Raw genomic sequence first — 27,594 nt, 5'->3', positions numbered from 1 at the left:
TGTCATCAGCTGTGGAATAAGTCATTACATGATCATTTTCGTGATATTCTTTTTTTTTCTTGAAGGCAAGCACATGTTTTCTGAGCTGATACCAAAAAAAAAAAAAAAAAAAAAAAAAAAAAATATATATATATTGTTATACTTATATATATATATATATATATTGTCATATGTATTGTTATATTGTTATATATATATTTTGTTATATATACATTTGTTTTATTTTGGTAGAAACTATGGATACCATGGTCCATTTTTCTAAGGGAATAAAGTGATACACTAAATTTCTCTGATTATAACAATAAATAAATAAATCTCTCCCAGCCACTGCTGTAAACTACACTGGAAACCCTCTCGTTTGGTACATTACTGTAATATCAGAGGGTTTTTTGACAACAGAGCCCACACTATTATATTGACCTGCTATTTATTTTCAGATATAATAATTTCACTCAAATAAAAACGGAAATGTTTGTATATAACTTAGTTCTGTTTTATTGACGTCATTCCGCGATTGAAACACTGATTACATGAGACATGATTCATTTTGGTAAGTTGTACTGTATATTTAAACATACTTTTTGATGTTTGTTCATACTTGTTTTTTCATGCTATAACTCGTAATAAAGTGGAAGAAAACACTTCTGTCACATCACATTTAAGAGAACAAAACACCATTTATTGTTTGAATTTCATGATAAAATGGACAGAATTTGAAAGCTGAGACTTTGTTTCTTAAGAGAAGTGACGAGCACAAAGCTCTTTGTGAGTATTGGATGTGAGGCGTTACAAATAATCAGGGTTCCCACGGGTCCTTGAAATCCTTGAAAGTTTGTGAATTGGAAAAAAATATTTCAAGGCCCTGGAAAGTTTTTGAAAACGATCATAATAGATACAAGTCCTTGAAAGTGCTTGAATTTATTTTGTGCAAGAAGTTTTCTGGAAAAAAATCCATATTATTCCCTCCGGTCCGCTAATGTGTTACTTCGGCAACACTTTGTGGCCTATACGTTCTAGCTTGCTTGATTTACGTTAGTTAAGGCTGATTTATACTTCTGCGTCGGGTGTACGCAGTAGTGTACGTCGTAGGCTACGTACGTAGGTGACGCCATCGTGAGCATTTATACTTCTGCGTTTATGTCTGCGTTGCTCTGCAGTTCATCGCCGAAACGCTAGTGTGCGGGGGCGGGTTTTAATGTTCCACTGTGTATAGATTCCTCGTGGCTGTTTTGATTTGGCTACTACAAGCAATGGCGACTGAAAGAGAGCGGATCATGTTGGAGCTGGAGCTTATCGAGTTGGAAAAAGACAATTTTAGTGAAATTTCTGAATTTACAGAACTTCTGAATTTAAAAAATGGCGGGCGGTGCAGAAGAACACGCCGGAAACGCATAGGAGGAAACGCAATGCTACCAAGCCGACCAATCACAGATCTTGCGCGTCAGGGTACGGCGTATGGTACACGTCTATGCGTATGCTACGCCGTACCTACTGCGTGCACCCGACGCAAGCCATCCTAGCCTTTATATAGGGGGGCGGCAGTGGCTCAGTGGTTCATGTAGGTTGTCTACAAACTGAAAGGTTGGTGGTTCGATCCCCGGTTCCACTGGACCAAGTGTCGAGGTGTCCATGAGCAAGACACCTAACCCCAGCTGCTCCCGACGAGCTGAGTGGCGCCTTGCACGGCTGACACCGCCGTCGGTGTATGAATGTATGAGTGAATGGGTGAATGAGAGGCAAATTGTAAAGCGCTTTGGTGGCCATGGGTCTATGAAAGCGCTATATAAATGCAGTCCATTTACCATTACCATTTACCATTAGCCTTTATATAGGGAGCTACACAGTTGGTTACAGGACATTACAAGTTTTTATTTTTTCAATGCCTCCAAATGGCACTTTCCTCACTTCAAACATTTTTTTAAAGGCTTCCACTTTTAATGTGAAATGTGAAAATAAATGTTATATATATAAATATATAAGTTCAAATGGGAAAAAAAATAGCTCATAAAATTTTTATAAATATTGCATAGTATCATAAAATCCCTTCAAAATTCGAAATAATCAAAAAATATTATTGAACAAAAATATATTACATTGGTTTTCCTGGGGGGGAAGTTGCATGTCAAGGCTTCGGTCACTTTTGACCGTGACGTAGCCGAGTGTGACCCCTAAATGAAGATGACCAGAGGGTTAGGTCCTTGAATTTTAGTCCATTGGACCTGGAAAGTCCTTGAAAGGTCCTTGAATTTGAGGTTAACCAAGGTGTGGGAACCCTGAATAATGTTTGATGGAAGAACCAGGACCTGCAACCCTGAACTACGGGTGATTCAGATAGAGCACGTTCTCTGTGTTTCCGTCGCATTAACTTTGACAGCCCTAAATTCAACACGAGAGATTTTCTTCACACACAGCATGAGTTGCAGTCTCGGCTTTCCAGACACTTTTGATTGACAGGATATAATCAGCCCTGATCATCGGCTGTTTTTAAACAATCGAGAAAATAATTGCTTTATATACTGTATACAGTATTAATGTGTTCCAACATAAAATCCTTTTTTTTATTAACCTATTTTCATTAAAAGATAAAAGATAGCCTATATGTTTAAGTGGGGAGGCATTTTATTTAAATGACAGAACTGATGAATGTACTTTTAAAATGAATGGCTCAGTTTGGTCGAGATGAAACTGAAACTGAAACTGATTGTTGTAATTACTGAACTTGAACGTATAAGGAACTAACTGACCGTCCAGCACTGCTTCTGAAGCGCAGTGTGAAGTGTGTGTGCGCTGCGGTGCCGGTGAAACAGCGCAGCTCGGCCTCTCTGATAGTTTATCTACAGTGAAAGTCTGCAGTTACTTAACACGCAGAGGTCAGAGGTCAGGCCACAGTTACAGCAGCTGGCCAGACTCAACTCCAGCATCCTGCATGCTAATGAACACCAGAGGATGATGGGGAGAGAGTGCTTTCCGGCCAATAGCAGATATTCTGTCATTATTTCAGTGCATTTATTTCAAGACATCATTTAAAGTATATTGTGAGTGCATGGCAATGATCCAGCTTTTATCTTTGAACAGAGGCTTAAGCTGCACTCATAGTTGGGGTTTTTCTTCTAATTCTTCTTTCCTATGACTGTACTTCTCATCCTTCTATTGTAGTTTTATAAACCCATGAACTACAACATACACAGATTTTGTACTGAAATGCAAATCTGCAGTGTGTAATGCAGCCACTACTATTAGACACTTTGTCAGGTTGAATTTGATATATAATGTATACATTACATACATTTTTCAATTGCAGTATTTTAAAAATGCATCTGAAATAATAAACTAAGTGCAATGTAGTGTTGACAAAAATATAAAAATTTTCCGATTCATATCGATACTGAAAGTATAAGAAGTCTCTCTCTCATCTCTCCGACAGCGAGTGACACACAAAACCCGCCTCCACGCACTCGCTCATTTCATTCGCTCCGGATTAATATTGTTGCTGATACTGGGATTGAATTTTGCCGTGTGATTGTGTGTATTGCGCATGATTTTACGCATTCAAAGTGCGCACAAAGAGCCGCCTCTCAGTGCTAAATTTAGTTCTTTTTTGCTGCTTATTGCACTTCAACATTCAAATACACACAAAACATAATGACAAATTCTTGATGAGTATTCACATAAACACAGTCAGTTCTGTTTTAACGTAAACAGTGGAGAAAGAAAACGTGTGTGTAACAGTGTAATGGATCCGTGCGTCAGGTCTTAAAGGGACAGCAGACTAATATACGGCTGCAAAAAAAATTATTAATATTAAAAATATCGGTAACACTTAATTTTACAGTGCCCTTGTTACATATGTTACATGTATTTACCATAGTAATAAATGTAAAGTATGCATAATTACATGCAACTAACCCTCAACCAAACCCTAATCCTACCCTAACCCTATAGTAAGTACATGTAGTTACAGTTTTTTTGGATTGCTAACACACTAAAATTAAAAGTAGTACACTATTAGCAAAACCTTACACCCAAGAAGCAAAACATCAGCCCATATTTGCACAACTATAAGCACATTGTCAACCTCACACTTGTTGCAAAACTCTGCACACAGTGATTTGCAAAACACTAAACACACTTAACATACATTACACACAAAAATCTATCATGAAGTCACTTCCTTGCAATACCAAAGCACTGACTGTCAAATTACCGCACCGTACAACCAATTGGTTCAACACAGTCATCAGGTGTGCAAACACTCGTTTGCTTAATTGCAGACACACCAATCAGGTGTATAAGCACTATAAAAAGCAGCAGGTGAGTTCATCTGTCTTCAAGCACAATGGAAAGAAAGAGTCAGAGAAAGAGTAAGACAAGGAGGACGAGGAGGACGAGGAGGACAAGGAGGACGAGGAGGACGAGGAGGACGAGGAGGACGAGGAGGACGAGGAGGACGAGGAGGACGAGGAGGAGAACGAGGAAGAGGAGAACGAGGAGGAGGAAGAGGAGAACAAGAACAAGGAGGAGGAGAACGAGGAGGAGGAGGAGAACAAGGAGGAGGAGAACGAGGAGGAGGAAGAGGAGAACAAGAACAAGGAGGAGGAGAACGAGGAGGAGGAGAACGAGGAGGAGGACGAGGACGACGAGGAGGAGGACGAGGAAGGGGAGGAAGGGGAGGAAGGGGAGGAAGGGGAGGAAGGGGAGGAAGGGGAAGACCAGAAGGTGCTCAAAGAGGACCGAATCTGACCAATGAGATCCGCGCAACACTGGTTGACCACGTTGTCAACCACGGCCTGACGCTGAGGGAGGCTGGACTGCGAGTACAGCCAAATCTAAGCCGATACACAGTGGCAAGTGTGTTAAGAACATTTCGACTGGAAAATAGGTATTGTAAAAATATCATCATATCAAAAACATCTGCACGGTTTCAGTAACTGCTTACAGTACTGTATTCTATGCACTATCAGCACTTCTGTTACCTTTTCCTGTGAAATTACTGTACTATTGTATACTGTTTTTTTTTCTACATAGGATTGAGGGTCAGGGACGACAAGGGGGAAGGCCTCCTATGTTCACAGAACAGCAAGAGAGGGAGATAGTTAACATGGTTTTGGCCAACAATGCTATAACACTCAAGCAGCTCCAAGCTAACATTGTCAATGACCACGCCATTTTCAACAATATCCATCAGGTCTCAACATCAACATTGGCACGCATCCTAAAAAAAAAACATATTCAAATGAAGCAAATTTATCGAGTGCCTTTCGAGCGCAATTCCGAAAGGGTGAAACGACTGCGGCATGATTATGCAGAGGTATGTATTCACTTTAGCAGTGTGATCTTGCATACTGTCTCATAATCTTTTACTGTAATATGTATACTAGATCTACACTGAACTACACAATTTTGCCTGACACTGTTTTTCAGAGAGTTTTACGAATGGATGGAGAGGAGATCCAGCATGAGTTCATTTACGTAGATGAGGCTGGCTTCAACCTGACGAGAACACGAAGGAGGGGAAGAAACATCATTGGCCACAGGGCTATAGTCAATGTCCCGGGGCAACGTGGGGGTAATATAACACTCTGTGCAGCCATTACACGGAATGGGGTCCTCCACCGCCATGCCCACATGGGCCCTTACAACACAGCACTCATACTTACATTCTTGGACCAATTGCACAACATAACAGCAGCAAATCAAATCGATCATATGCAATACATCGTTGTCTGGGACAATGTGTCTTTCCACCGCTCTGCTCTGGTTCAGAACTGGTTTCAGCAACATCCACATTTCACCGTCTTATATCTTCCACCATACTCTCCATTCCTCAACCCTATAGAAGAGTTTTTCTCGGCATGGCGGTGGAAGGTATATGATCTCCGTCTCCAGGCTGAGATACCCCTCATCCAAGCCATGGAGGACGCCTGTGACCAGATGGAGGTAGCAGCAATACAAGGATGGATTCGTCATTCAAGACGTTTCTTTCCAAGGTGTCTTGCTAATGACAACATTGCCTGCGATGTTGATGAAATTCTCTGGCCAGATCCAGCTAGGCGCAGAGACAATGTCTAGTGTGTTTTTTTTTTTTTTTTTTTTTTTTTTACGTAAAGTGACGTTTGGTTACAGTATTATGAATCTCCATGTCAACATTTTGACCTTGTTGAGAAATAAATGAGTTTCTTCAGTCTGCAACATTGGTCTTGTGTAGTGTTTGGTGAATTTACATTATATTTGTACTTTGTTGATGGTAGCCAACTCTAATCATAGGGAAGTAGAAGTGCTAAAAGTGTTTTATGTTTATCACAGCAGAGTGTAACTCGTGCAAACAGAGTATAGCAATGTGAAACGTGTGTGTTTCATATGGTAACAAAGTGTGGTTTTTAAACAGAAGTGTATAGTTTTTACAAGAGTGTTTAATTTTGCAAAGGATCTGTAATGTTTTGCTAATTGGGTTTGTGGTTGTGCTAATTGTGTGTAGTGTTTTGAAAACACGGGCCCTGTTTTGAAAATCGTGCTTAAGCAATCCAAAAAAACTGTAATTAATATTACTCGGTACTTAAATATATACAGTACCGCTGCTAGCCATTTTGGTGCCCTAAGCATAATTGCATCATTCCTTTATGATGATATTACATGCGCTTTATGAGGCACGCGCGTGGTCTCTTGCTCTCTGCTGCGCGGTTTGGAGCAGTCGCTGTCTCGCGGGCGCGCTCGCTCTAGATTCCGGGAGATTTTAACTAATTCGTGGGCATCAGTGAGCCGCTATCAATACGCGGGAGACTCCCGGGATGTCTGTATTTCTGTATTGAAATAATATCGGCATTATAATTATTGATTTTTCATTAGGGTATTTATTTGGTGCCCCCTCAGCTCTTGGTGCCCTACGCACAGCGCGTGATGCGCGCGGCCCTGAATATATAATTACAATGTAACAATGACACTTTTAAATAAAGTGTAACCAAAATATCTACATTTTCCCCCATGGTATCGATGTCAGAACTGTGGCCAGTGAAAATGCTGAGTGGCTCGTAACTTTTAGCTGGTGAGCAAATAAGTCAATGTTAAACCCTGGCTGTAATGTATCCAGAATCTGTTGAGCACTTGAGTCTGATAGCTTTGCCCTGATGAGTGGAAGCAGTTCAGGTGATGAACACACGCTTATTTCCTCGGACATCTCTGAGGCCCAGACTCTCTTTACACAGAACTCCCTTCTGTATTTGTCTGACAAACCCATAAAAACCGCTCACGTTTTGTGTGATTCATCCGTGTCCAAGATTCTATGTTGTTAATAAACAGAACAATGGCCTTCAATGGAAGAACGAGAAGGCAAAACCTTCTACGTCTAAGGCGTAAATTACATCTGCAAAGCTAGTGAAAAAAAGTCAGTAGCTGCTGGCACCAGATTAGCAGATTTGAGGAAAAGCGGCCTTTCTTCAAGCTCTTTCCTCTGCTTAACAACAGGAAGTAATTAAAGCAAATTATCCTCAGGTCAGACAGTCACTCGATAAGTTTACATGGACTGTGAGGTGAGAGGTCACAGCCACTGAAGTTGTATACAGTTCAATCTTATCACAGCATTCTTCGAATAACAGCACAAAGCAGTTATTACTAACGACAGGATATTAACTAACCCGGCTTGTAAACGTCGTGCGTGATTTGCTTGATTCTCCTTTCACTACGGTACGTGCATGCGAGTGTATTCACATATAATAACACTCTTTATAGCCACATTTTTATTTTCTCTCTAGAACCTGCAATTGCCTCAGAGTTTCCAGTAACCATACAGTCCTATATATACGCAGTTTATAGAGATTTCAAGGACAGGGTAAATGTGGAGGACTATATTCCAGTAATATGAAAAAAAGCACCTGCTATTTTAACATTCATTGGAATCACAAGACACTATATTTGAGATCAAACAAGATGTTAATAGCTTTGAAAGAGATGATTTCAAGGACCAAAGTGTTTAATCTCGTCAGAAAAACTGGCTATAAAAGTCTAATATAAATGTACAATCACTTCAGGGCACAATATAAGCAAATGAAGTCAAAGTGCAACATATTGATTGCATTTTTATATCATCATTATTGTTGAACGCTACACTCACACAATCCATTAATTCCTGTACAATCTAGCATTTTTTTTTTTCCAATAAGCTTTTTTCACTTTAATATCCAGCAAATGGACATCATCTAAAGTTTTTTTTGTTGTTGTTGCAAATCTTCAGAAGTGTGTTTACTCTCAGACTCCAGTGTGTCTGCTACACAACAGGTTATAATTTAACATTTTATAAACTTGGCGAAGCACTAAATCTGTAATATGTGACAAACCTAACGGTAGCTGGCAATTATCAGTAATGAGCATTTTAAATCCGGAGCGGGCTGTAACTGCATTCCTCCTGTAAACGAGCACATATTTGAAGTTGAGCCTCCGTGTTCTGAGTCTGAGAGCCGCGAGGCCCTTTCTGTCGAGAACACGCGCTTCAGACTGCCACTGCCTCACTCGCTCACTTTTATAGAACAAAACTTCACATAAGACCAGCACATAAGACCGCAGATATACAACAAATACATGCGATGAATCTGGTAATTCTGGCATTAATGCTGTAGAAATGCACTCAAATGTCTAGTTTTACTTATTCTTTCTATAATGTGACACCAAATGTAAGCAGTGTCACTGTTTAACATTCACATTTCTGATAAATGCATAAACGTATAGAAATAAGGGTTACACTTTATTTGAATGTGTCTTTGTTACAGTGTAATTATACATTTAAGTAATGAGTAATATTACATGTAGGGTTTAGGATTAGGGTTTGGTTTGGTTTAGGGTTACTTGCATGTAATTATGCATAATTTATATGTTATATAAATGTATAACAGTGTAACAATGACACTGTAAAATAAAGTGTTACCGAAATAAGTAAAACTATGGGGATACACATTCAAATTTAAATTTTTGATTAGATCAGAGGAACAAATTACAGTAACACTTTATTTTGATGGTCCCTTTTGAACATTCTGTTGACTATGAGTAACTTAATTACATGTCAACTAACTCTCATTAGAGTATTAGTCTGTTTAATATCTGATAACTCTTTATTGTGATCCTCCTCCAACAGACACTCAACTGACTATAAGTAACTGCAACTACATGTCAACTTATTCTAACCCTAACCCTACCAGTCTAGGCTACTCTACTAATACTCTAATGAGAGTGAGTAGACATGTAGGTGCAACGTTACTTATAGTCAACAGAATGTGTTAAAAAGGGACCATCAAAGTGAAACCCAATTTCCAAGTAGCCTATTTTAATTGATAGTAAGTAAAAACAAATACTATTATTATCGAACATATAGCATTATGAAACACCCAATTCTATAGCATATACCTACCAAGATTGACAAAACTCATCACCATGTCCGCGTCATTCAGAAAGTTGTTGTCGTGCGCGCTGGCCAGCGGCGGGCTCTGACTGGTCAGTGGCGTCGCGCGGTACGGCTGATGCGCGGCGCGCGAGTATCCATTTGGAACTCCGGGCGCGCTTTTACGCGGTGTCCCCGCGAGCGCCTTCCCGAGTATCGCGTCCTCCTCGTCGGTCGTCATCGCGTTGTACAGGTCCAGCATGAAGAGCGGTGCCGACGACGCTTGTTTCCCCGGGGAGAAGGGCCGGGGACGGTGCGGCAAGCCCAGGATGGAGAGGATTTCTCTCTGGATCTCGCGCCGCTCGTGGTTGCGCAACCGCCTGTAAATGAAGCTCGAATGCACATGGTTGTCTCCTAAACCGCACTGAACCCCGTGAAGAAAACCGAGACAGCTCCACAGAAGTCCAAATGTTGGCGCTCTCATCTTTCTCTCTCAGGATGATGCGTTCACCAAGCGAGTGCTGGGTTGATGATGGCGCTCTCCATGGTGCACCATTAATAACTTTGTTTTAGTGTCTTTACTAGCCTAATCAAGTCTTTTACTCAGTATATTTTAGAATAACTCCTTCTTAGTTTTCAAAGTGATGCCTCGGGTCATGCCTATTGCCACTGTTAGGCAACATCTTCACTAATGCCGTTCAGTTGCATTCTCAGTTGAATTATTTAACATCAAACAAATACGAGAGAGAAAGCAAAACTTACAAGGACTCTGTTCCCCTGTGCATTCACTGAGAACAGCCTGTGAACAGAAGCGCGCGCTCTCAGGAGTCAGTGCATGAACTGGTGAAGTTGAGCGCGCATCAACACAAGACTACATCCCTGAAGAAGTGCTGAAAGCAGAGTCCGGCCCACACTCTGGAGGGTTTGCATCAACCTCTAGCGGTCGTATATAAAACATCGTTGACCTGGGGCATGAATGCAAGCTCACCGTGAAATGAGAGACACTTGATATATGAGACCTTTCGTGATTAGTCAAAGAGAAGTCCAGGCGGGCAAACACCTGTCAGCTTTATTTCAGCGTTGCTGGGTCTGTGGCTTATATTCAGCTCACAGCTCGAGTGCGCTTATAGCTCGCTATGGCAGTGCCATTCTCTGTAAAAGCGCTATTGTGAGACTTCTGCGCGTTTGCAAACTCAAATCTTGTAAACGCTGGATTTAAAGCTAATACTGAAGGATTATGATAGGATTACATTGTTGTACCCACGTGTTCATTTCTTAACAAAACTAAAATTGTATTTTTACTTTGAGTATTTAGTGAAGGACAGTAATGTAGTATTTTTTTCATGTTATTAGAGCATAAGAAAAAAATGGCGAGTTTTTTTTTTAAGCATAGCTGGTTATGCAATGTGAACACAAGGCATGAAATGACACGTATAGGCAAAAACGATGGGATTTTTTTCCCATTCACCAATCAATTTTTAGGTTTCAGGATAAAAAAATAAAAATAAAAAAATGAAAACTTTGTATAAAGATGGTCCTCAACATGTTATATACAGTAAGATATAACGGAATTAATGTATATACCATTTAACTTTATTAAATAAAGTGCCCATAAATGAGTTATCCCAATGTATCTAAATGTATCTATACACTGTATCTAATTGGAATATGAATGTGTTCTTGGGGAATCATGTAATAAAAAAGAAGTAATAGAAGTAAGATTTGGCAACATTTTTCGTAATAATATCTACTATACCACAGGAATATTGATATATAATTGATTTCCCTATTCAATTGTTGTGTCTCTAAAATGCCCGATTAAACAAGCTGCAAGTCCTGCTGTCTCTACATTAATTAATGCCCTGTTTTGTTACAGAAAGTCATATTTTGATTAGAAACCCCAGAACAAAGCAATTTGAAAAATTGTCAAATTTTAATTAGCATGATAATTACAAAATATGATAATATTTCCACACTGAAAATGTGGCTGCGATTAGTTGTAACAACTTAAAATTTGTTGAGATAACTTAAATATCCAACTTAACTAAACTAAACTAAAGTTAACTAAACTTAATATGTTAAGTCAAGCATGAACACTTACTTTTCAAAGTTGAAACAATGTTGGATTGTAAGTTGTGATAAATAATCGCAGCAATTTTTTTACAGTGCATAGGAGTGCTAAATTTGATCACTAAATTAATGTCAGTCCTTTTTAAAGACCAAAGAGAAGTTGTTGACATGTTGAAACCTACAAACATCTCTGAAAAAGTCCTGACTAAATACATATATTCCTGGGTCACAACTGTGTAGAAAGAGAGCGGCAGGATGCTCCTGATGACAGAGCCAGGGTCCGTATGGAGTTGATACTGGTTTGACTTAGCCTGCTGTACTAAATGAGACGCATATTAAGAGTGAGTGAGCCCAAACCTTTGACTGTAGTGTAAAAATCCTATGAATATCAGCTCCCCGTGAGGACACATCAGGCTCAGACGAAGACCTCGCAGGAAAGTCTTGTCAGGGAACATCCTAATGTAAGAAAGAGCAACAGCGCCACCTAGGACTGGATCTGGGGCTCATCACAAGAGCAGCGTTTTGACCAGTAAAAGCTTTGCTGAATCTCACGTATTATTATTTCATGTAATCAACAGTAATACTCCATAATCTCAGACTAATTTGATTAGATTGCCTGTTACCTAGAATGAATTCACCATGAACGGGTGTAATGCTATAAGAGTAGATCATTAAGAAATATATCAATTACAATTAAAAAAGTGATCAATCCATCGCAGGGCATGGACGGGAGTCCAACAGAATATTTTTGTTCCTCACCCCTTTTTTTCGGTTTCATTTATGACCCTGTTATGTGACACTATAAGAAATAGGGATAAACATGTGCTGGAAGTTATAGTACAAAACATTCACAACATCATAAATAATACTGTTTTTGGAACAGAACATGAAGCAACAACAGTGACAAAATAAAAATAAAAAAAAGGCTTTAATTAATATTATTAAAAGTCATTCAAACACATGAATGTTATAAAAAAATAATCACTGCAAAAATAAGAAAGCGCTCTCACAGGAGAAGCTGCAACTGATGTCAGTTCTTATAAATAACAAAAAAATTATACATTTATTGGAAGGTGTGCTTTATTACACTCTTCTACACACCCTTTATCAACCAAGGGTAAAAGAAAGAGAAACATCAGAATTGTGTCTCATTTACTGTTGAGAAAGGCGGATTGAAATGTATACGATAAATTTGTTAAATTTACCATTTCAACATTTAATATAGATATCTAACCACACTCACGTGTGTGATCCGAAGACTATGGAAAGCCTGGAAAAGCTGTGGAAATGAATAAAATCTTAAACACTCATGGACATTTCTATAGTGGATATATACTTTTTCTGCTCTAAAATATTACAGGCTAGAAATTACAATTTGTTTTAAATAGTTTCCTGTAAATCACAAATACCAGGAAAAGTCGTGAAAATTCATTGGTCACAAAGATGTGGGAACCCTAGCCATATCTAAAGGGATGAAGAAGGCATGAAGCGTTGCAGAAGAACAAATGCAGAAGGGACAGTGAGTCCGGCATCATAAATACGGCGAGACGCTGGGCTGGTGATGGTGAACGCCACTTGAGGGAGCAAGAGAGCGAGGACGACGTCTCCTCACATGCTTTTCACAAGCCGATGCGTCTCATTCCTCGTGACAAACAGCGTGAATAAATCATGGCACATCTCAGCTTGTGACAGCAAGTGTCGAATGGAGTTGAGGACAATCGCTGGTGTTACTGTATTATTTACACTTTAAGAGGTACTTCATGTGTCCATGAGTGTGAGACACTCTTGATCGTCCTGAGATTGGAAAGATTGGCTGTTTCTCTCATTCACTGACTGTCTGCCTCGGTCAATAGTTTGGCCCTTTACTGTAAGGGTCTCTTCTCATCATTGCAGCGTAGCACATGTTCGGATGGCACACTCCTGGCTGGCCGGGCTCCCCGGGGTGTCCTCTCTTCCCCTCCTCTCCGCTGTGACCCGGTGACCCCGGCTTCCCTGCCTGTCCTGGTTTCCCCACTCCTGACGGACCCATCGGACCTGCAGTCAAAGAGATGTTCTGTGTCAAAGGGACATTCTGACAGTTTCTATCATGAATACAAGCATTCAAGCTCTTTGTGTGCTCATTTTCAACTACTGTCCACCATGTAAATAATTATGCCTGCTTGTAATGTCCACCCTGATTATTTAACACTTTCCCCACCAGCGTTTTTGAAAATACGTTGCCAGTGAGCGCAAGCATTTTTGAACATTTTCACAAAAGTTTCATGGCGCCCAGAATATTTTGTTGTATGAATATCTGAACATGCAATATTTCAAAAGAAAGAAAGTTTTTAAAACTGGCTTTAAAAAAAGAAAGAAAATGCATTAAGCTATTTTAGCTTAATGCATTCTTTTTTATCAACATTTGAATGTGGGGAAGTTTCATGAAAAAAAGATACATTGTGAGCAAAAATATGAGAAAATATGAGAAAATGTTTTGTCAAAGACTACATCTGAATCAAACAGAAGCTTGTTTCCGCCACAGAATGAACAAATAAAATAAAAAGGTAATTGCAAATTTGTATCTCACAATTCTGACTTTATAACATGCAATTGCAACTTTATATCACGCAATTCTTAGAAAAGATGTCAGAATTGCGAGATATAAACTCGCAATTGCGAGAAAAAAAGTCAGGATTTGCTATTAATTGCTAGTATACTATTAAGTAGGGGTGTAACGATATATTGTGATGCAAAAATGTGACGCTATGCATCGTGGATGTTAAAAATGAATCACAAGAAGATTAGTGATCCCATCACAGGAGGTCAGCCGAGGCGCATTACTGTTTCCATCCGGTTGTAAGAGCCATGTTTCATATTTCAGGATTTATATTTTCACATTTTTAAATGTTTTATAATAATTATTTTTGAATATTGTTGAATATACAGTATCTTTTTGGTTTACATACTACACATTCAGTGACATCATTTTTGTTGCGCACGTCTCAGGGAAAAACTAAAATGATAAAAAGTATATGACCCTTTTAATACACACATGAATGGCCTGTTTAATAATTAGTGGTAGTGGTGGTTAGTATCTGCTCACCTGGAGGTCCTGGGAGACCTGGGTCTCCAATTTGTGATCGTCCTTGATTTCCTTTATCACCCTTTTCTCCTGGATCACCTAAACATAGCCAGAAAAAAAAACAATTTGTGTGCTTCAAAACAGACAAAATAAATTAATATATGTAAATGTATGCTGATACAGATTTCACTTTGGAAGCTTTTAAAGGGTTAGTTCAACGAAAAATGAAAATGTTTATGTTCGCTGATCAATGTTTATTTGTGAATAAAAGCCTAATTGCAATCTGTTCATCATAAAAAGCGATCGTGTCTTTTCAGTGAAGAGTTGAAATCTTAAAAACGCTCCACCGTCGCATTCCCGTCTAAAGGGTAAACTCAAAAGTCTGCTAGACAGTGAAGGCACCGATCTGCTCTCATCGTGTACGCGTTTATGTCACAGGCATGCACCAGTACAGGAAAATAACAAAACATTATCAAACTAGAATATAGTATTAATTTCACTGACAAAAAAATTACAAAATTTGAGCGACACGCGAAGAGCACCGAGGGTTAAAGCAGCAGCTTTACCGTATTAAACATGAAAAACTGTGTCAGCGTCTCTTTCACTTTCAGTGCTCCACATCGCCACCTAGCCGCCTGGAGTGCATACTACATAGAATTTTACACACTTTTGCATCACCATATGCACGCAGATTTTCCCCCCATAACGCTCGTCTAAACGCAGAATAAAAAGTGCTAACGCAACGCCACTTTTGCGTTTTCTCTTCAGATTATTTCCGTGTAAACAAAACCTTAGTCTTAAACTGAAAAATATACTTTGCAATTTGAATCCCTTCCAAATCTGTTTAGTCTGTGTCACGGAACACAAGGAGCAGGTGCAGTGAATCAGTTAACCAACAAATAACCATAGCAACCAGTAAACAGGGACAAAGGAAACATTAACTAATGCAGGTAAAGTTAGGCTCCGTTTACACAACACTATTTTCAAATAAAAACCTTTGAAAACGGCCGTTGATTTACACAACAACGGCGTTTTGAAGGCTTGAAAATGCCTCGGTTACGACTGTAAAAGAGAGAACCAGACGCTGCATCGATTGACACTGAGGGGAATGTGTGATGACGTCTTGAAGCACATGCGAAATCAGTCCAATGGTGTGGTGGAACGTCAGAGGCGGATGACTTCACAAACCAGAAAACTATAAAGCCTGCCCAAAACCAAGCAGCGCTACCTTCGTAAAAGTCACAAGTAGTCGCTGACAGGCACGTAGGAGATATGGCATGGTGATGCTCGTCCTTCGGATGAGACATTAAACCGAGGTCCTGACTCTCTGTGTTCACAAAAAAAAAACATCACAGGATGTCTTTCGAAAGAGTAGGGGTGTAACCCCGGCATCCTGGCCAAATTTGCCCCTTGGCCTCTGTCCATCATGGCCTCCTAATCATCCCCATATACCGATTGGCTTCATCACTCTGTCTCTTCACCAGTAAGCTGGTGTGTGGTGGGAGTTCTGACGCAATATGGCTGTCGTCGCATTATCCAGGTGGATGCTGCACATTGGTGATGGTTTATTAGTGAATTATTATTATTATTATTATTTTGATGATGCAGTGTCTCGTTCCCTCTTCGGAGAACCGAGGTTACAGTTGTAACCAAGGCGTTCCCTTTCAAGGGAACTCGAGCTGCCTCGATTGTCGCTGAGGGAACGTCTATACCAACGCCACCATAGCAAGAAGTGACTGTCCTGTGTGAAATCGAGAAGAGCAGCACTAGGATGAGAGCACCTGGGACCCTGGTGTAGAGTCCAGGTTCAAAGAGTACAACCTAACAAATGTGTGTGGTGAGGAGCAGCCTGCCACATCACAGACATCTTGGAGAGCAACTCCTAACATAAGGGCCTTGGAGGCCGTCATACGTAGGAACAGACTGACATAGGTGAAGGTTGTCTGACCAACTCATAAGCAAGTGATATAGCCTCGACCACCCACTTGCTCATTCTCTGCTTTGATGCAGGGTACCCTTTGTTAGGGGGCCCGAAACACACAAACAACTGTTCAGATTTACGCTACATGGCAGCTCTGTGGACATAAGCATCTAGCGCCCAGACTGGGCACTGCAGGTTACTCTTTTCCTGGTCCGGATTTTAAAAAGGAGGACAAAAGGCCTGCAGCACAATAGATCTAGCCACATTAGTGGGGACCTTAGGAACGTAGCCTGGTCTAGGGTGAAGTAACGCTTTCATACCAGGTGCAATTTCCAAACACGAGGGAGAAACCAACAGGGCTTGCAGATCTCCTATCATTTTAAGAGAAGAGATAGCAAGGAGAAACAAAGCAGTTAAATTCAGAAACTTGGCCCGGAAACTCCTGGATGGGCTCGAAAGGAGCCAGGGAAAGGCATTGGTCCCATGTCGGCACCCTGGTACGAGCTGCAGGCCTCAGCCTCAGAGTACCACTGAGGAAATGAGATACCAAGGGGTCTCTACCCAAGGACATTCCACTCAAAGGAATGTGGTCAGCAGATATGGCCGCCACATAAACCTACAAAGTGGACGAGGATAGACCTACAGTGAACCGCTCCTGCAGGAACTCCAGCACTGTACCAACTGGCAGTTAACTGGGTCCAACTGACGGTCACTACACTTCATGGAGAGAGCTCTGGACTGGAGAATGGTCTCCACAATCTCAGTTGAGAGACCAGTAGCTATGAGCTGGGGCCCCACAGTTCTGGACGGCTGGGCCCCCTCGGAGGCCAATCCCACAGGCTCCACAGTTCTGGATGGCTGGGCCCCCTCGGAGGCCAATCCCACATACTCCACAGTTCTGGGCGGCTGGGCCCCCTCGGAAAACAAGCCCACAGGCTCCACAGTTCTGGACGGCTGGGCCCCCTCGGAGGCCAATCCCACAGATTCCACAGTTCTTGACGGCTGGGCCCCCTCGGAGAACAACCCCACAGGCTCCACAGTTCTGGACGGCTGGGCCGCCTCGGAGGCCAATCCCACAGGCTCCACAGTTCTGGACGGCTGGGCCCTCTTAGAGAACAAGCCAACAGGCTCCACAGTTCTGGACGGCTGGGCCCTCTCGGAGAACAAGCCCACAGGCTCCACAGTTCTGGATGGCTGGGCCCTCTCAGAGAACAAGCCAACAGGCTCCACAGTTCTGGACGGCTGGGTCCTCTCGGAGAACAAGCCCACAGGCTCCACAGTTCTGGACGGCTGGGCCCTCTCGGAGAACAAGCCCACAGGCTCCACAGTTCTGGACGGCTGGGCCCTCTCAGAGAACAAGCCAACAGGCTCCACAGTTCTGGACGGCTGGGCCCTCTCAGATAACAAGCCAACAGGCTCCACAGTTCTGGACGGCTGGGCCCCCTCGGAGAACAAGCCCACAGGCTCCACAGTTCTGGATGGCTGGGCCCCCTCGGAGGCCAATCCCACAGGCTCCACAGTTCTGGACGGCTGGGCCCTCTCGGAGAACAAGCCAACAGGCTCCACAGTTCTGGACGGCTGGGTCCTCTCGGAGAACAAGCCCACAGGCTCCACAGTTCTGGACGGCTGGGCCCTCTCGGAGAACAAGCCCACAGGCTCCACAGTTCTGGACGGCTGGGCCCTCTCAGAGAACAAGCCAACAGGCTCCACAGTTCTGGACGGCTGGGCCCTCTCAGATAACAAGCCAACAGGCTCCACAGTTCTGGACGGCTGGGCCCCCTCGGAGAACAAGCCCACAGGCTCCACAGTTCTGGACGGCTGGGCCCCCTCGGAGGCCAATCCCACAGGCTCTACAGTTCTGGACGGCTGGGCCCTCTCAGAGAACAAGCCAACAGGCTCCACAGTTCTGGACGGCTGGGCCCTCTCAGAGAACAAGCCAACAGGCTCCACAGTTCTGGACGGCTGGGCCCTCTCGGAGAACAAGCCCACAGGCTCCACAGTTCTGGACGGCTGGGCCCTCTCAGATAACAAGCCAACAGGCTCCACAGTTCTGGACGGCTGGGCCCTCTCAGAGAACAAGTCCACAGGCTCCACAGTTCTGGACGGGGGTGAACAATCGAGCCAATCAAAACGAGCCCCCTGCTTGGGACAGAAGGTCCCTCCTGACAGGTAACTCTAGAGGAGGCCCGTCGAGGAGAGGCACCAAATCGGGAAACCATACTCGGCCCGGCCACAAACTTGGTGCCTGCGAACTCTCTCCAGAACTCCCGGGAGAAGAGCGATCGAGGGGAAAGTGTACAAAGGTAGCCTCGACCACGTCTGTACCATATCATCCAGTCCCAGAGGAGCTGGATCCGTCAGGGAGAACCAGAATGGACAGTGAGACGTCTCAAAGACGAGAGCAATTACAGTATATAAATCAATGGAAATCTGTGAACATTCTGAGATAATGTACAGCGCTGTAGACACAGGCCAATGTCCACACTAATATGTTTTAGTTTGAAAACGCATCTTTTTCTCTCCGTTTTGGCCTTCCGTCCACACTGAGACGGCGTTTTTATTCATGAAAACTAGGCTTTTTGAAAACGCTAATTCAAAGTGGATACCTTTGAAAATGCTGTTTTCGTGTAGTAGTGTGGACTGTGAAACGGAGGTATTTAAAGTCCGCGTGAACCGGAAGTTGCAAACGACTTTTCTCAAGTGTTGTGATTTCCGAGTGAAAAGGAATATTGAACAGAGGGCAGGGTTTTACTTTAGCGCTCCTCCTCTCCATCTCTCGCCCATAGCAGAGTAACGGTTCGAGGGGAGTGGTTAAGTGATTAACCAACCCAAGCCGTCAAGCCTATGTCATCAGAAAAAGAACCATTCCAGACCCGGAAGTAACTTTTCAGACTTTGATTAAAGATAACTTCGGCAAACAATTTTTTTCTGTGTATTAACTTGCACGGATTAATTGTTCACCACAAGACTAGTAATATCCGCTAACAAAGTAAATAGGGTCAATTTTGATTTCATGCCGACTTTAAAAACGATGACGTAAGTTTTGTCATGTGACGCACATTGAACCCATAGATATTCATGTTTATACCGGTATTGTGTCTGTAATGTGCTGTTCACTTTCACACTGTTGCTAAAATATGTTAATTCACACACTCTTCATATCACAGTCCTGCAAAGATGACAGAAAATTCACTCACATTTGCTGTCCTGCGGCAAAACATGAAAGCAGTTGCGTTTTACTCCAAACATATAATGGTAAGTGAGTGTGACCTGTGCTTCAGTGAATGCTGAGATATTTTGCTAAATAAATCTTTAACATGTAACTTTATCATTTATTTTTCCGTCTGCATCATCTCAGTGAGCTTTTGCTGAGGTTTTACGCATGTGCAGTAAGGGGAATTTAGCGTTTTTCATAGTTTCTAATCCACACTGAAATGTCGGAAAACGCTAGTGTGGACAGACAGCTTTTTTAAACGAAAACACCATTGTCAAATGTATCCGGATTAATGTAGACGTAGACACAGTGTGATGTGTGTTTAGCATGTCTGTACCTTGCATGCCAGGAACACCAGGCCGCCCAGGTAAACCCCGCTGCCCTTGCAGCCCGTTCGAGCCAGATAAACCTGGGAATCCTCGAGAGCCGTGAGGGCCCGGTGGCCCCGGAGGCCCCGGGTGTCCCACGCGTGTGTAGCAGTGTTCACAGCTTCTGTGATGATTGTGCTGGTTACTCAACAGAAGAGCAGGAATCTCAGCTGTAACCACAAATCAGAATCAGACACAGGAAGACCTCTGTCAAAACTTGTGAATATATACATTCAACGTTTAAAATTAACTTTGGTAACACTTTAGTTTAGGGTCCAATTCTCACGATTAACTAGTTGCTTATTAGCATGCATATTACTAGGATATTGGCTGTTTATTAGTACTTATAAAGCATATATTAAAGCCTTATTCTGCATGATCATATTCTACATGCATCAATCCACCCAATACATAAACTTAACAACTGTGGTACTAACTATTAATAAACAGTAATTAGGAGTTTATTGAGGCAAAAGTCATAGTTAATAGTTGAGAATTGGACCCTAAACTAAAGTGTGACCCTTTTCACACACCAGCCAATTTGGCTACTACATTAGTTAACTTAGAGGCTATTCAGAACTTCTACAGTTCAAAACAAAAACATTAGAAATAAACCATATTACTGTAAATGACTGCTTTGATTTAAATGTATTTATTATTAAATCAGATTATGAATCATTGAGTACCTTTTAGTTTTATTACAGTCAACCACTGTTTGTGGACACTATAAAAAAAAAAAAATTCTCAGTGGCTTCTCTTATAAAACAGGATTTATTTTGTTGTAATTTCGAAATATATCTGAGTCCAAAATGAACGTTTAATGGTGAACACATTAAAGATTGACAGGCTGTCAATTCATCAAGTGATCAGCTGTTTCCTCACAAGAGTCAGTGTACTGGATTTAATGTTTTGAAGCCTTATTAAACATCCATTTGAAAGCTGTAAAGTGTCCTTGTGTCCAAGGGCTCCAGACAGGAATCACACACTGGACGCTTCACTGGCCTCGCATTCTCAAGATCAAGACGGCGGTTCAAAACCGTCAATCATATCACCAGGCAAATGTTCACTTCAAGAATGAACAAAGTGTCGTCAATCAATTTAAAGAATTTAGGTTTGAAAAAAAAGAGCAAAATGAAAAAAAAAAAATTGGATTATTATTTTTTATTTCATATTAAGAATAGACTTTATTACCGAAAGATGTACAATACAAATATTTATGTCAGGACCACTATCGTCAAATACAATTGACAATTAGCATATAGTTTGGATTGGCGGTATGGTTCTGTTCTGGGCAAGAACTCCCTGGACATCCATGCAGTCTAGCATACCAGTCTCACATAAAGGAAAACGTCTCGGGTTACGACTGTAACCCTTGTTCCCTGAGGAGGGAACGAGACACTGCGTCGTTGAAAACGACTCTTTGGGGACGCTCCCTAAGCGTACGCCTCTGAAGTATGAATGAAACTAATCCAATCCTGATTGGTGTTGCGTCGTGACGTAACATGTGACGGCATAACCGGATGCATAAAAGTGTCGCCGGCGCACACACACATTAGCCTCGCGATGAAACAAGCCGCTCCCAGGAGTTAAGGGGCGTGGCAAGACGACGCAGTGTCTCGTTCCCTCCTCAGGGAACAAGGGTTACAGTCGTAACCCGGGACGTTCCCTTTCGTAGGGAACTCGCACTGCGTCGTTGAAAATGATTCTTTGGGGAACGAATACCCACTAGGCCACGCACCGAAAAAGCCTGTCCTAGAGTGAAGTTGATCTCAGGCACTTAAGCTAGGACGAGAGCACTCGTGCGCCAGACGCACTAAGGAGGTGAAGACAATAAAACCTGATGAAAGTGTGCAGGGTAGCCCAACCGGCTGCCTCACAGATCTCCTGGAGGGGCACTCCCGAACGGAGGGCCCTAGAGGACGCCATGCCTCTGTTAAAATGAGCCCTTACGGCCAAAGGTGAAGGCAAATTGCGCACCTTGTAGGCCTACTTATGGTTTGTTTGGATGCCGGGAGCCCCTTATTAGGTGACCCAAAACACACTAACAGTAGGTCCGACCTCCTCGAAGAAGAGGACCCCTCAAGGTAAATACTCGGAACCCTGACTGGCAGAGCAAAGGAACCTCTCTTCTTCTGCCGACACATGAGGTGGAGGATGAAATGCTCGCAGGACCATGGACCTAGCCATGTTAGAATGCACTTAAGGCACATAGCTGGGTCTCGGGTGCAGGATGGCCTTAACTCTGCCGGGGGCAAAACCCCAAGCAAGCTGGCGTTAGTGCCAGGGCTTGGAGATCTCCCACTCTCTTAATAATTTTAAGAAACAGCTAAGAGAAAGGCTATCTTGAACGTGAGGTCCTAGGCGAAGCCGACTGGAGGGATTCGAAGGGAGCCAGGGATAGCCCTTCGAGAACCACCACCAGGTCCCAGGAAGGACCTGACCTCCATGTACCATGGAGAAATAGTATGACCCGTTGGTGCCTCCCCAAAGGCCCATCACTCAGCGGTGCATGGACCGCCGAACTGGCAGCCACGTACACCTTAAGTGTGGACGGGGAGAGACCCGCAGAGAAACGATCTTGAAGAAACTCCAGAACTGAAGCCACTGGGCAGTTAACTGGATCTAACTCATGTTCTCTACTCCAAGTGGAAAAACCTACCACTTGAGGCCATATAATCTCATAGTAGACGGAGCCCTAGAGCTAAGTATGGTTTTGACCATCCCAGCTGATAGAACGGCATCTAGGTACTGAGCCCCCTCAGGGGCCAGACCCACAATTTCCACAGCTCCGGGCGAGGGTGGAATATTGTGCCCTCCACCTGAGACAACAGATCCCTCCTCAGAGGAATCTGCCACGGCGGAGCTATCAGAAGTGAAAATATGTCTGAAAACCATACTTGGGCCGGCCACAACGGGGCTATCAGAAGAAGACTGATGCCCTCCTGACAGACCCTCTCCAGGACTCCCGGGAGCAGAGCGATCGGGGGAAAAGCATACAGGCGAAGCCTCAGCCAAGCCTGTACCATGGCATCCAACCCCAGTGGGGCTGGATGAGTGAGGGAGAACCAAAGTGGACAGTGGGACGTCTCTCGAGACGCAAACAGATCCACTTCCATTGGTCCAACCTCTGCCATATCAACTTCACCACCTCTGGGTGAAGTCTCCATTCCCCGGGCCTCAGCCCCTGCCTCGACAGGATGTCTGCTCCCTGATTCTGAACCCTCGGGACATATATTGCTCTAATAGATAATAATTTCCCCTGGGACCATAGATTAATCTGATGCGCCATTCTGGATAGAGGGCGCGATCTGAGTCCCCCTTGTCGGTTCAGATAAATTGATGTCTGGGAGGAAGCTCCTCGGAGCCCTGAACACAGCCAACATCTCTAGGCAAAATATATGCCAAACATGTTGATGGTTCTGCCACAGACCCCTGGCAAAGCGGCCATCCATGACCGCGCCCACGCCAGTGAAGGAGGCGCCTGCTGAAACGGTTTTCCGGCGACATGACGCTGCTAACACTGGCCCTTGGGACAGGAACCAAGGTTTCTTCCATATTAATTAGGGAAACGAAGGCATCGGCGTGTAACCCTGATTGTTCGGAACGGATTCCCCCTTGGGGAAATCCCCTTGGCTTTCAGCCACCACTGAAGGAGCCTCATGTGTAGAAGGTCCAAAAGGTATTATGTTGGACACAGCTGCCATGAGGCCCAGCAGTCTTAGAAATTGCTTTACAGTGATGGCCTGGCCTAGCTTTATCCCGGATGCCATGGCCCAGATGGACTCGATACACGCGGAAGACATATGTGCCCACATTGTATCTGAGTTCCATACCACGCCCAGAAACGTAGTTTTCTGAGCTGGTACCAACACGCTTTTCTTCGTGTTGAGTCTCACCCCCAAGCTCGGAATACGGCCAAGGACGACATCTTGATGCCGAACTGCCATTGCTCGAGACTGAGCCAGAATGGGCCAGTCGTCGATTCAATTAAGTGTGAGGATGTGCTGAAGCCTCAGTAGGACCAGAGCTGCATCCATACACTTGGAGCTTTTGTGAGGGGAGAGTGCTAGGCCAAACGGAAGAACCCGAATTTGGTACGCTTCGCCCCCGAAAGCGAACCTCAGGAACCTCCTGTAAATTGGAAGGATGGAGCATGGAAGTATGCGTCTTTTAGACCTATCGTGATAAACAAGTCCTCGGACCTGATTTGATTCACGATGAGCATCTTGAACCTGAAGCTCCTCAGAGAACGATTTAAGTGACTCAGATCTAAAATCGGCAGGAACCCTCCATCCTTCTTTGGAACTATAAAGTACCGGCTGAGAAATCCGGACTCCCTGTCTGGAGGAGGAACCCATCATATGGCCTCTCTGACCAGTAACGAGTATACTTTTTGTTCCATCACCCAATCCTGCTTATACGCAGGACCCATGCATATATGTTGGGTAAGCGTTTGACACGCTTCAACAAAATCTATTACGGGAACCAGCCCCTTGAGGCTGGTTTCGGGTATTCTTTGAGCATTGTTCTCGACCCCCTGAAGCAGATGACCGGCAGGGATTAGTCGAGACCGATTTTGTAACCATAGTCAATGCCCTTTTTCAAGCTTTTTGGAGCGAACACAACAGTATGCGTTCGCTGGAAACTGATGTGGCCCGAAGCGTCTTGGACGGCGGGCAACCACATAGTTTTCCTGAGGGCTCCGCTGTGAGAACAACCTCAGTTGCTCTACAACGGGGGGGAGGGAAAGGGTCTAATTTTTATTTCAGGTAGAACCTCTTTCCTGAAGCCCTCTTGCCTGAAGGACGGCCCTCAGGTCATCCTTCTGATCAAAAGAGCGAGATAAATTTATCTGTTGCCAAACTCCAGAGGGAGGGGCTCTAGAGGAAGGAGTGGGGTTTATCCCATGACTTAGATAATTATACAAGTCAGGAAAAATAAATAAATAAATAAAAATGGTAAGCTCCAGCGCTGATGTTGTGATTGTTGCTGCAGGAAGTGTTCACTTATTTCCTTTCTTAGTTATTTATTAAGCGCTTCCTGTCTAACATGTGGCCAGTTAATTTTCATCTGGCCACAGCACGGATCACAACACGCTATTAAGCCTCGATGTTGAAGATTTTTTATTTTAACATCGGGTGCTTGTCATGGGCAGAAGAAGCCGCATCGCGGGCTTAGAACCATTCGAATGAGAAAGTGCCGCAGCAGTCTCACTCTCATCAGCAAAGTTCATATTTTATTATTTATTTTATTTACGAACCCCACGATCTGAGTCGCGGACCTGAACAACGGAGAACGTGAGCTGGCGAGTCTAATTCACGTTCATCCGCCTCGATGCTGAACACACCCACTCCCTCAGAAGCAGATAGTTCAAACATCAGGTTCTCATCACGGGCAGAAGAAGCCGCAGCGCGGGCTTCTGCACCATGAACGGGAGCCCCAGAACCTTTAAATAGGGAATGAGAAAGTGCCGCAGCAGTCTCATTCTCATCTGCAAGATCCTATCGCGAACCCCGCGATCTGATTCGCCGCGCGCGAGCTGTGTGAATTTAACTCACGCTCACCCGCCTTAATGCTGAACACATCCACTCCCTCAGAAGTGTATAGTTCAAACATCATGTTCTCATCACGGGCAGAAGAAGCCGCAGCGCGGGCTTCTGCACCATGAAAGGGAGCCACAGAACCTTCAAATAGGGAATGAGAATGTGCCGCAGCAGTCTCATTCTCATTTGCAAGATCCCCGTGAACCCCGCGATCTGAGTCGACGCGCCGCCTCAACGGACGCGGGACCCGAACCGCGGGGAACGCGAGCTGGTGAATTTAACTCACGCTCCTCCGGCCGCCTCGATGCTGAACACATCCACTCCCTCGGAAGCAGATAGTTCAAACATCGAGGTCTCGTCACGGGCAGAAGAAGCCGCAGCGCGGGCTTCTGCACCATGAACGAGAGCCTTAGAACCTTCAGATGAAGAATGAGAAGGTGCCGCAGCAGTCTCATCCTCATCTGCAAGATCCCTTTGCGAACCCCGCGATCTGAGTCACCGCGCCGCCTCAACGGACGCGGGACCTGAACCACGGGGAACGCAGGCGCAGTACTGATAGGGAGTGTTTCACAGAGATCACAGACAGCCCCCTCGAGAGCTGCCCGTGCGTGTGTTACACTCCAAAACAATTCACACACAACTGATGCGTGTCCCCACTCGTAATATATTTTGGGCAGGGGTGCACACATCTAATGAATTGCTCACTCGCCATAATACAGTGACTGGATCAGACAGACAACACCAAATAAGACAGACAAAAACAGAGAGCGCTTGCTGAAGAGCGAAAAGCTAATGTGTGTGTGCGCCGGCGACACTTTTATGCATCCGGTTATGCCGTCACATGTTACGTCACGACGCAACACCAATCAGGATTGGATTAGTTTCATTCATACTTCAGAGGCGTACGCTTAGGGAGCGTCCCCAAAGAGTCGTTTTCAACGACGCAGTGCGAGTTCCCTACGAAAGGGAACTATGTGAGTTGCACTCTAGTCTAGATCTAAAATAGGGATCATGTTCACACACAACGGCTCTGCATATCAATATTAACAGTCTCACTGTTCTCAGCATTTTCAAAAATAATTTTGGTCCTTAAAAGGCTTCATTTTCAAAATAATAATAATATTTGCAAATATTTAAATAATTTATTATTAATTAATTAATTATTTTATTTTATTTTTTTGGATGATGACCTGAACAGGATTTTTTTGTGTGAGATTCACTTTAAAATAAAATATAAAAAATGCCAGATAATTTTGGATACTCACATCGAAGGATGTCTCTGCAAATCTGCTGAATGTGTTGCTCAGAAAACTCTCTGCCCTGCAAAAACACACACCAAAAAAGTTTCTGTTCAATAAGTTTCATTAGTTAACTATTAACTAACAGGAACTAACAATGAGCAACACATTTGTTACAGTATTTATTAATTTTTGTTAATGTTAGTTAATAAAAATCCAGCTGTTCAGTGTTTGCTCATGTTAGTTCACAGAGCATTAACTAATGTTAACAAATACAACCTTTGATTTTAATAACGTATTAGCAAATGTTGAAATTAATATGAACTAAGCTTAATAAATGCTGTAGTATTGTTCATTCTTAGTTCATGTTAACTACTGAACCTTATTGTAAAGTGTTATCATAATATTATATCCTCCATTGACTAGATGATCTTACAGGAGAGGAAGGCATACACACACACTGAACAATACAGTTATTAGGAAACATATCACGTACAGGTCGTCCCTCAGGTCCAGGTGTTCCCGCGGGGCCGGTTTCTCCGCTCTGTCCCCTGGGCCCAGAGGGTCCCGTCTGTCCTCTCTGTCCCGGGACCCCCTGGTGGCCGTTCGGGCCCCTCTGACCGGGCTCTCCTGCTGGCCCTTTCTGACATGCACACACACACACACAGCTCAACACACTCACACCAGAGCTCACGGTGACTGTACGTTCAGATCAGACATGTGCTCACCTCTCCTTTCTGCCCAGCTGGCCCAGTTAAACCCTGTGTGGAGACAAGCCACATTTACCAACTGTGTTACAAAACAACAGAGCAACACTA

At 43.4% G+C, this 27,594-nt stretch overlaps 2 protein-coding genes across 3 annotated transcripts in view; both read right to left on the bottom strand.

Moving 5' to 3' along the window:
* bmp5 (bone morphogenetic protein 5) overlaps window positions 1–10,282 on the bottom strand; it is a 32,523-nt gene extending 22,241 nt beyond the window's left edge. Inside the window, exon 1 of the mRNA XM_079634707.1 lies at window positions 9,392–10,282. Coding sequence (XP_079490833.1) covers window positions 9,392–9,845 — 454 coding nt within the window. The 5' untranslated portion in view covers window positions 9,846–10,282. The remainder of the gene's footprint in view (window positions 1–9,391) is intronic.
* A 2,067-nt stretch (window positions 10,283–12,349) lies between these two features.
* The window catches only part of col21a1 (collagen, type XXI, alpha 1), a 76,025-nt gene continuing 60,780 nt past the window's right edge, over window positions 12,350–27,594 (bottom strand). For both annotated transcript variants that reach the window (XM_079634683.1, XM_079634684.1), the window contains exons 24-29: window positions 27,505–27,537; window positions 27,273–27,419; window positions 26,804–26,858; window positions 19,965–20,165; window positions 14,514–14,591; window positions 12,350–13,465 (exon numbers count right to left, since the gene is read on the bottom strand). In XM_079634683.1, coding sequence (XP_079490809.1) covers window positions 13,278–13,465; window positions 14,514–14,591; window positions 19,965–20,165; window positions 26,804–26,858; window positions 27,273–27,419; window positions 27,505–27,537 — 702 coding nt within the window. In that variant the 3' untranslated portion in view covers window positions 12,350–13,277. The remainder of the gene's footprint in view (window positions 13,466–14,513; window positions 14,592–19,964; window positions 20,166–26,803; window positions 26,859–27,272; window positions 27,420–27,504; window positions 27,538–27,594) is intronic.

Source organism: Phoxinus phoxinus (genome assembly GCF_949152265.1).
Source record: "Phoxinus phoxinus genome assembly, chromosome: 14".
NCBI classification, from domain to species: domain Eukaryota; kingdom Metazoa; phylum Chordata; class Actinopteri; order Cypriniformes; family Leuciscidae; genus Phoxinus; species Phoxinus phoxinus.
Note: the sequence above shows the minus strand (reverse complement) of the source record. Positions and strands in the feature narration are given on the sequence as shown.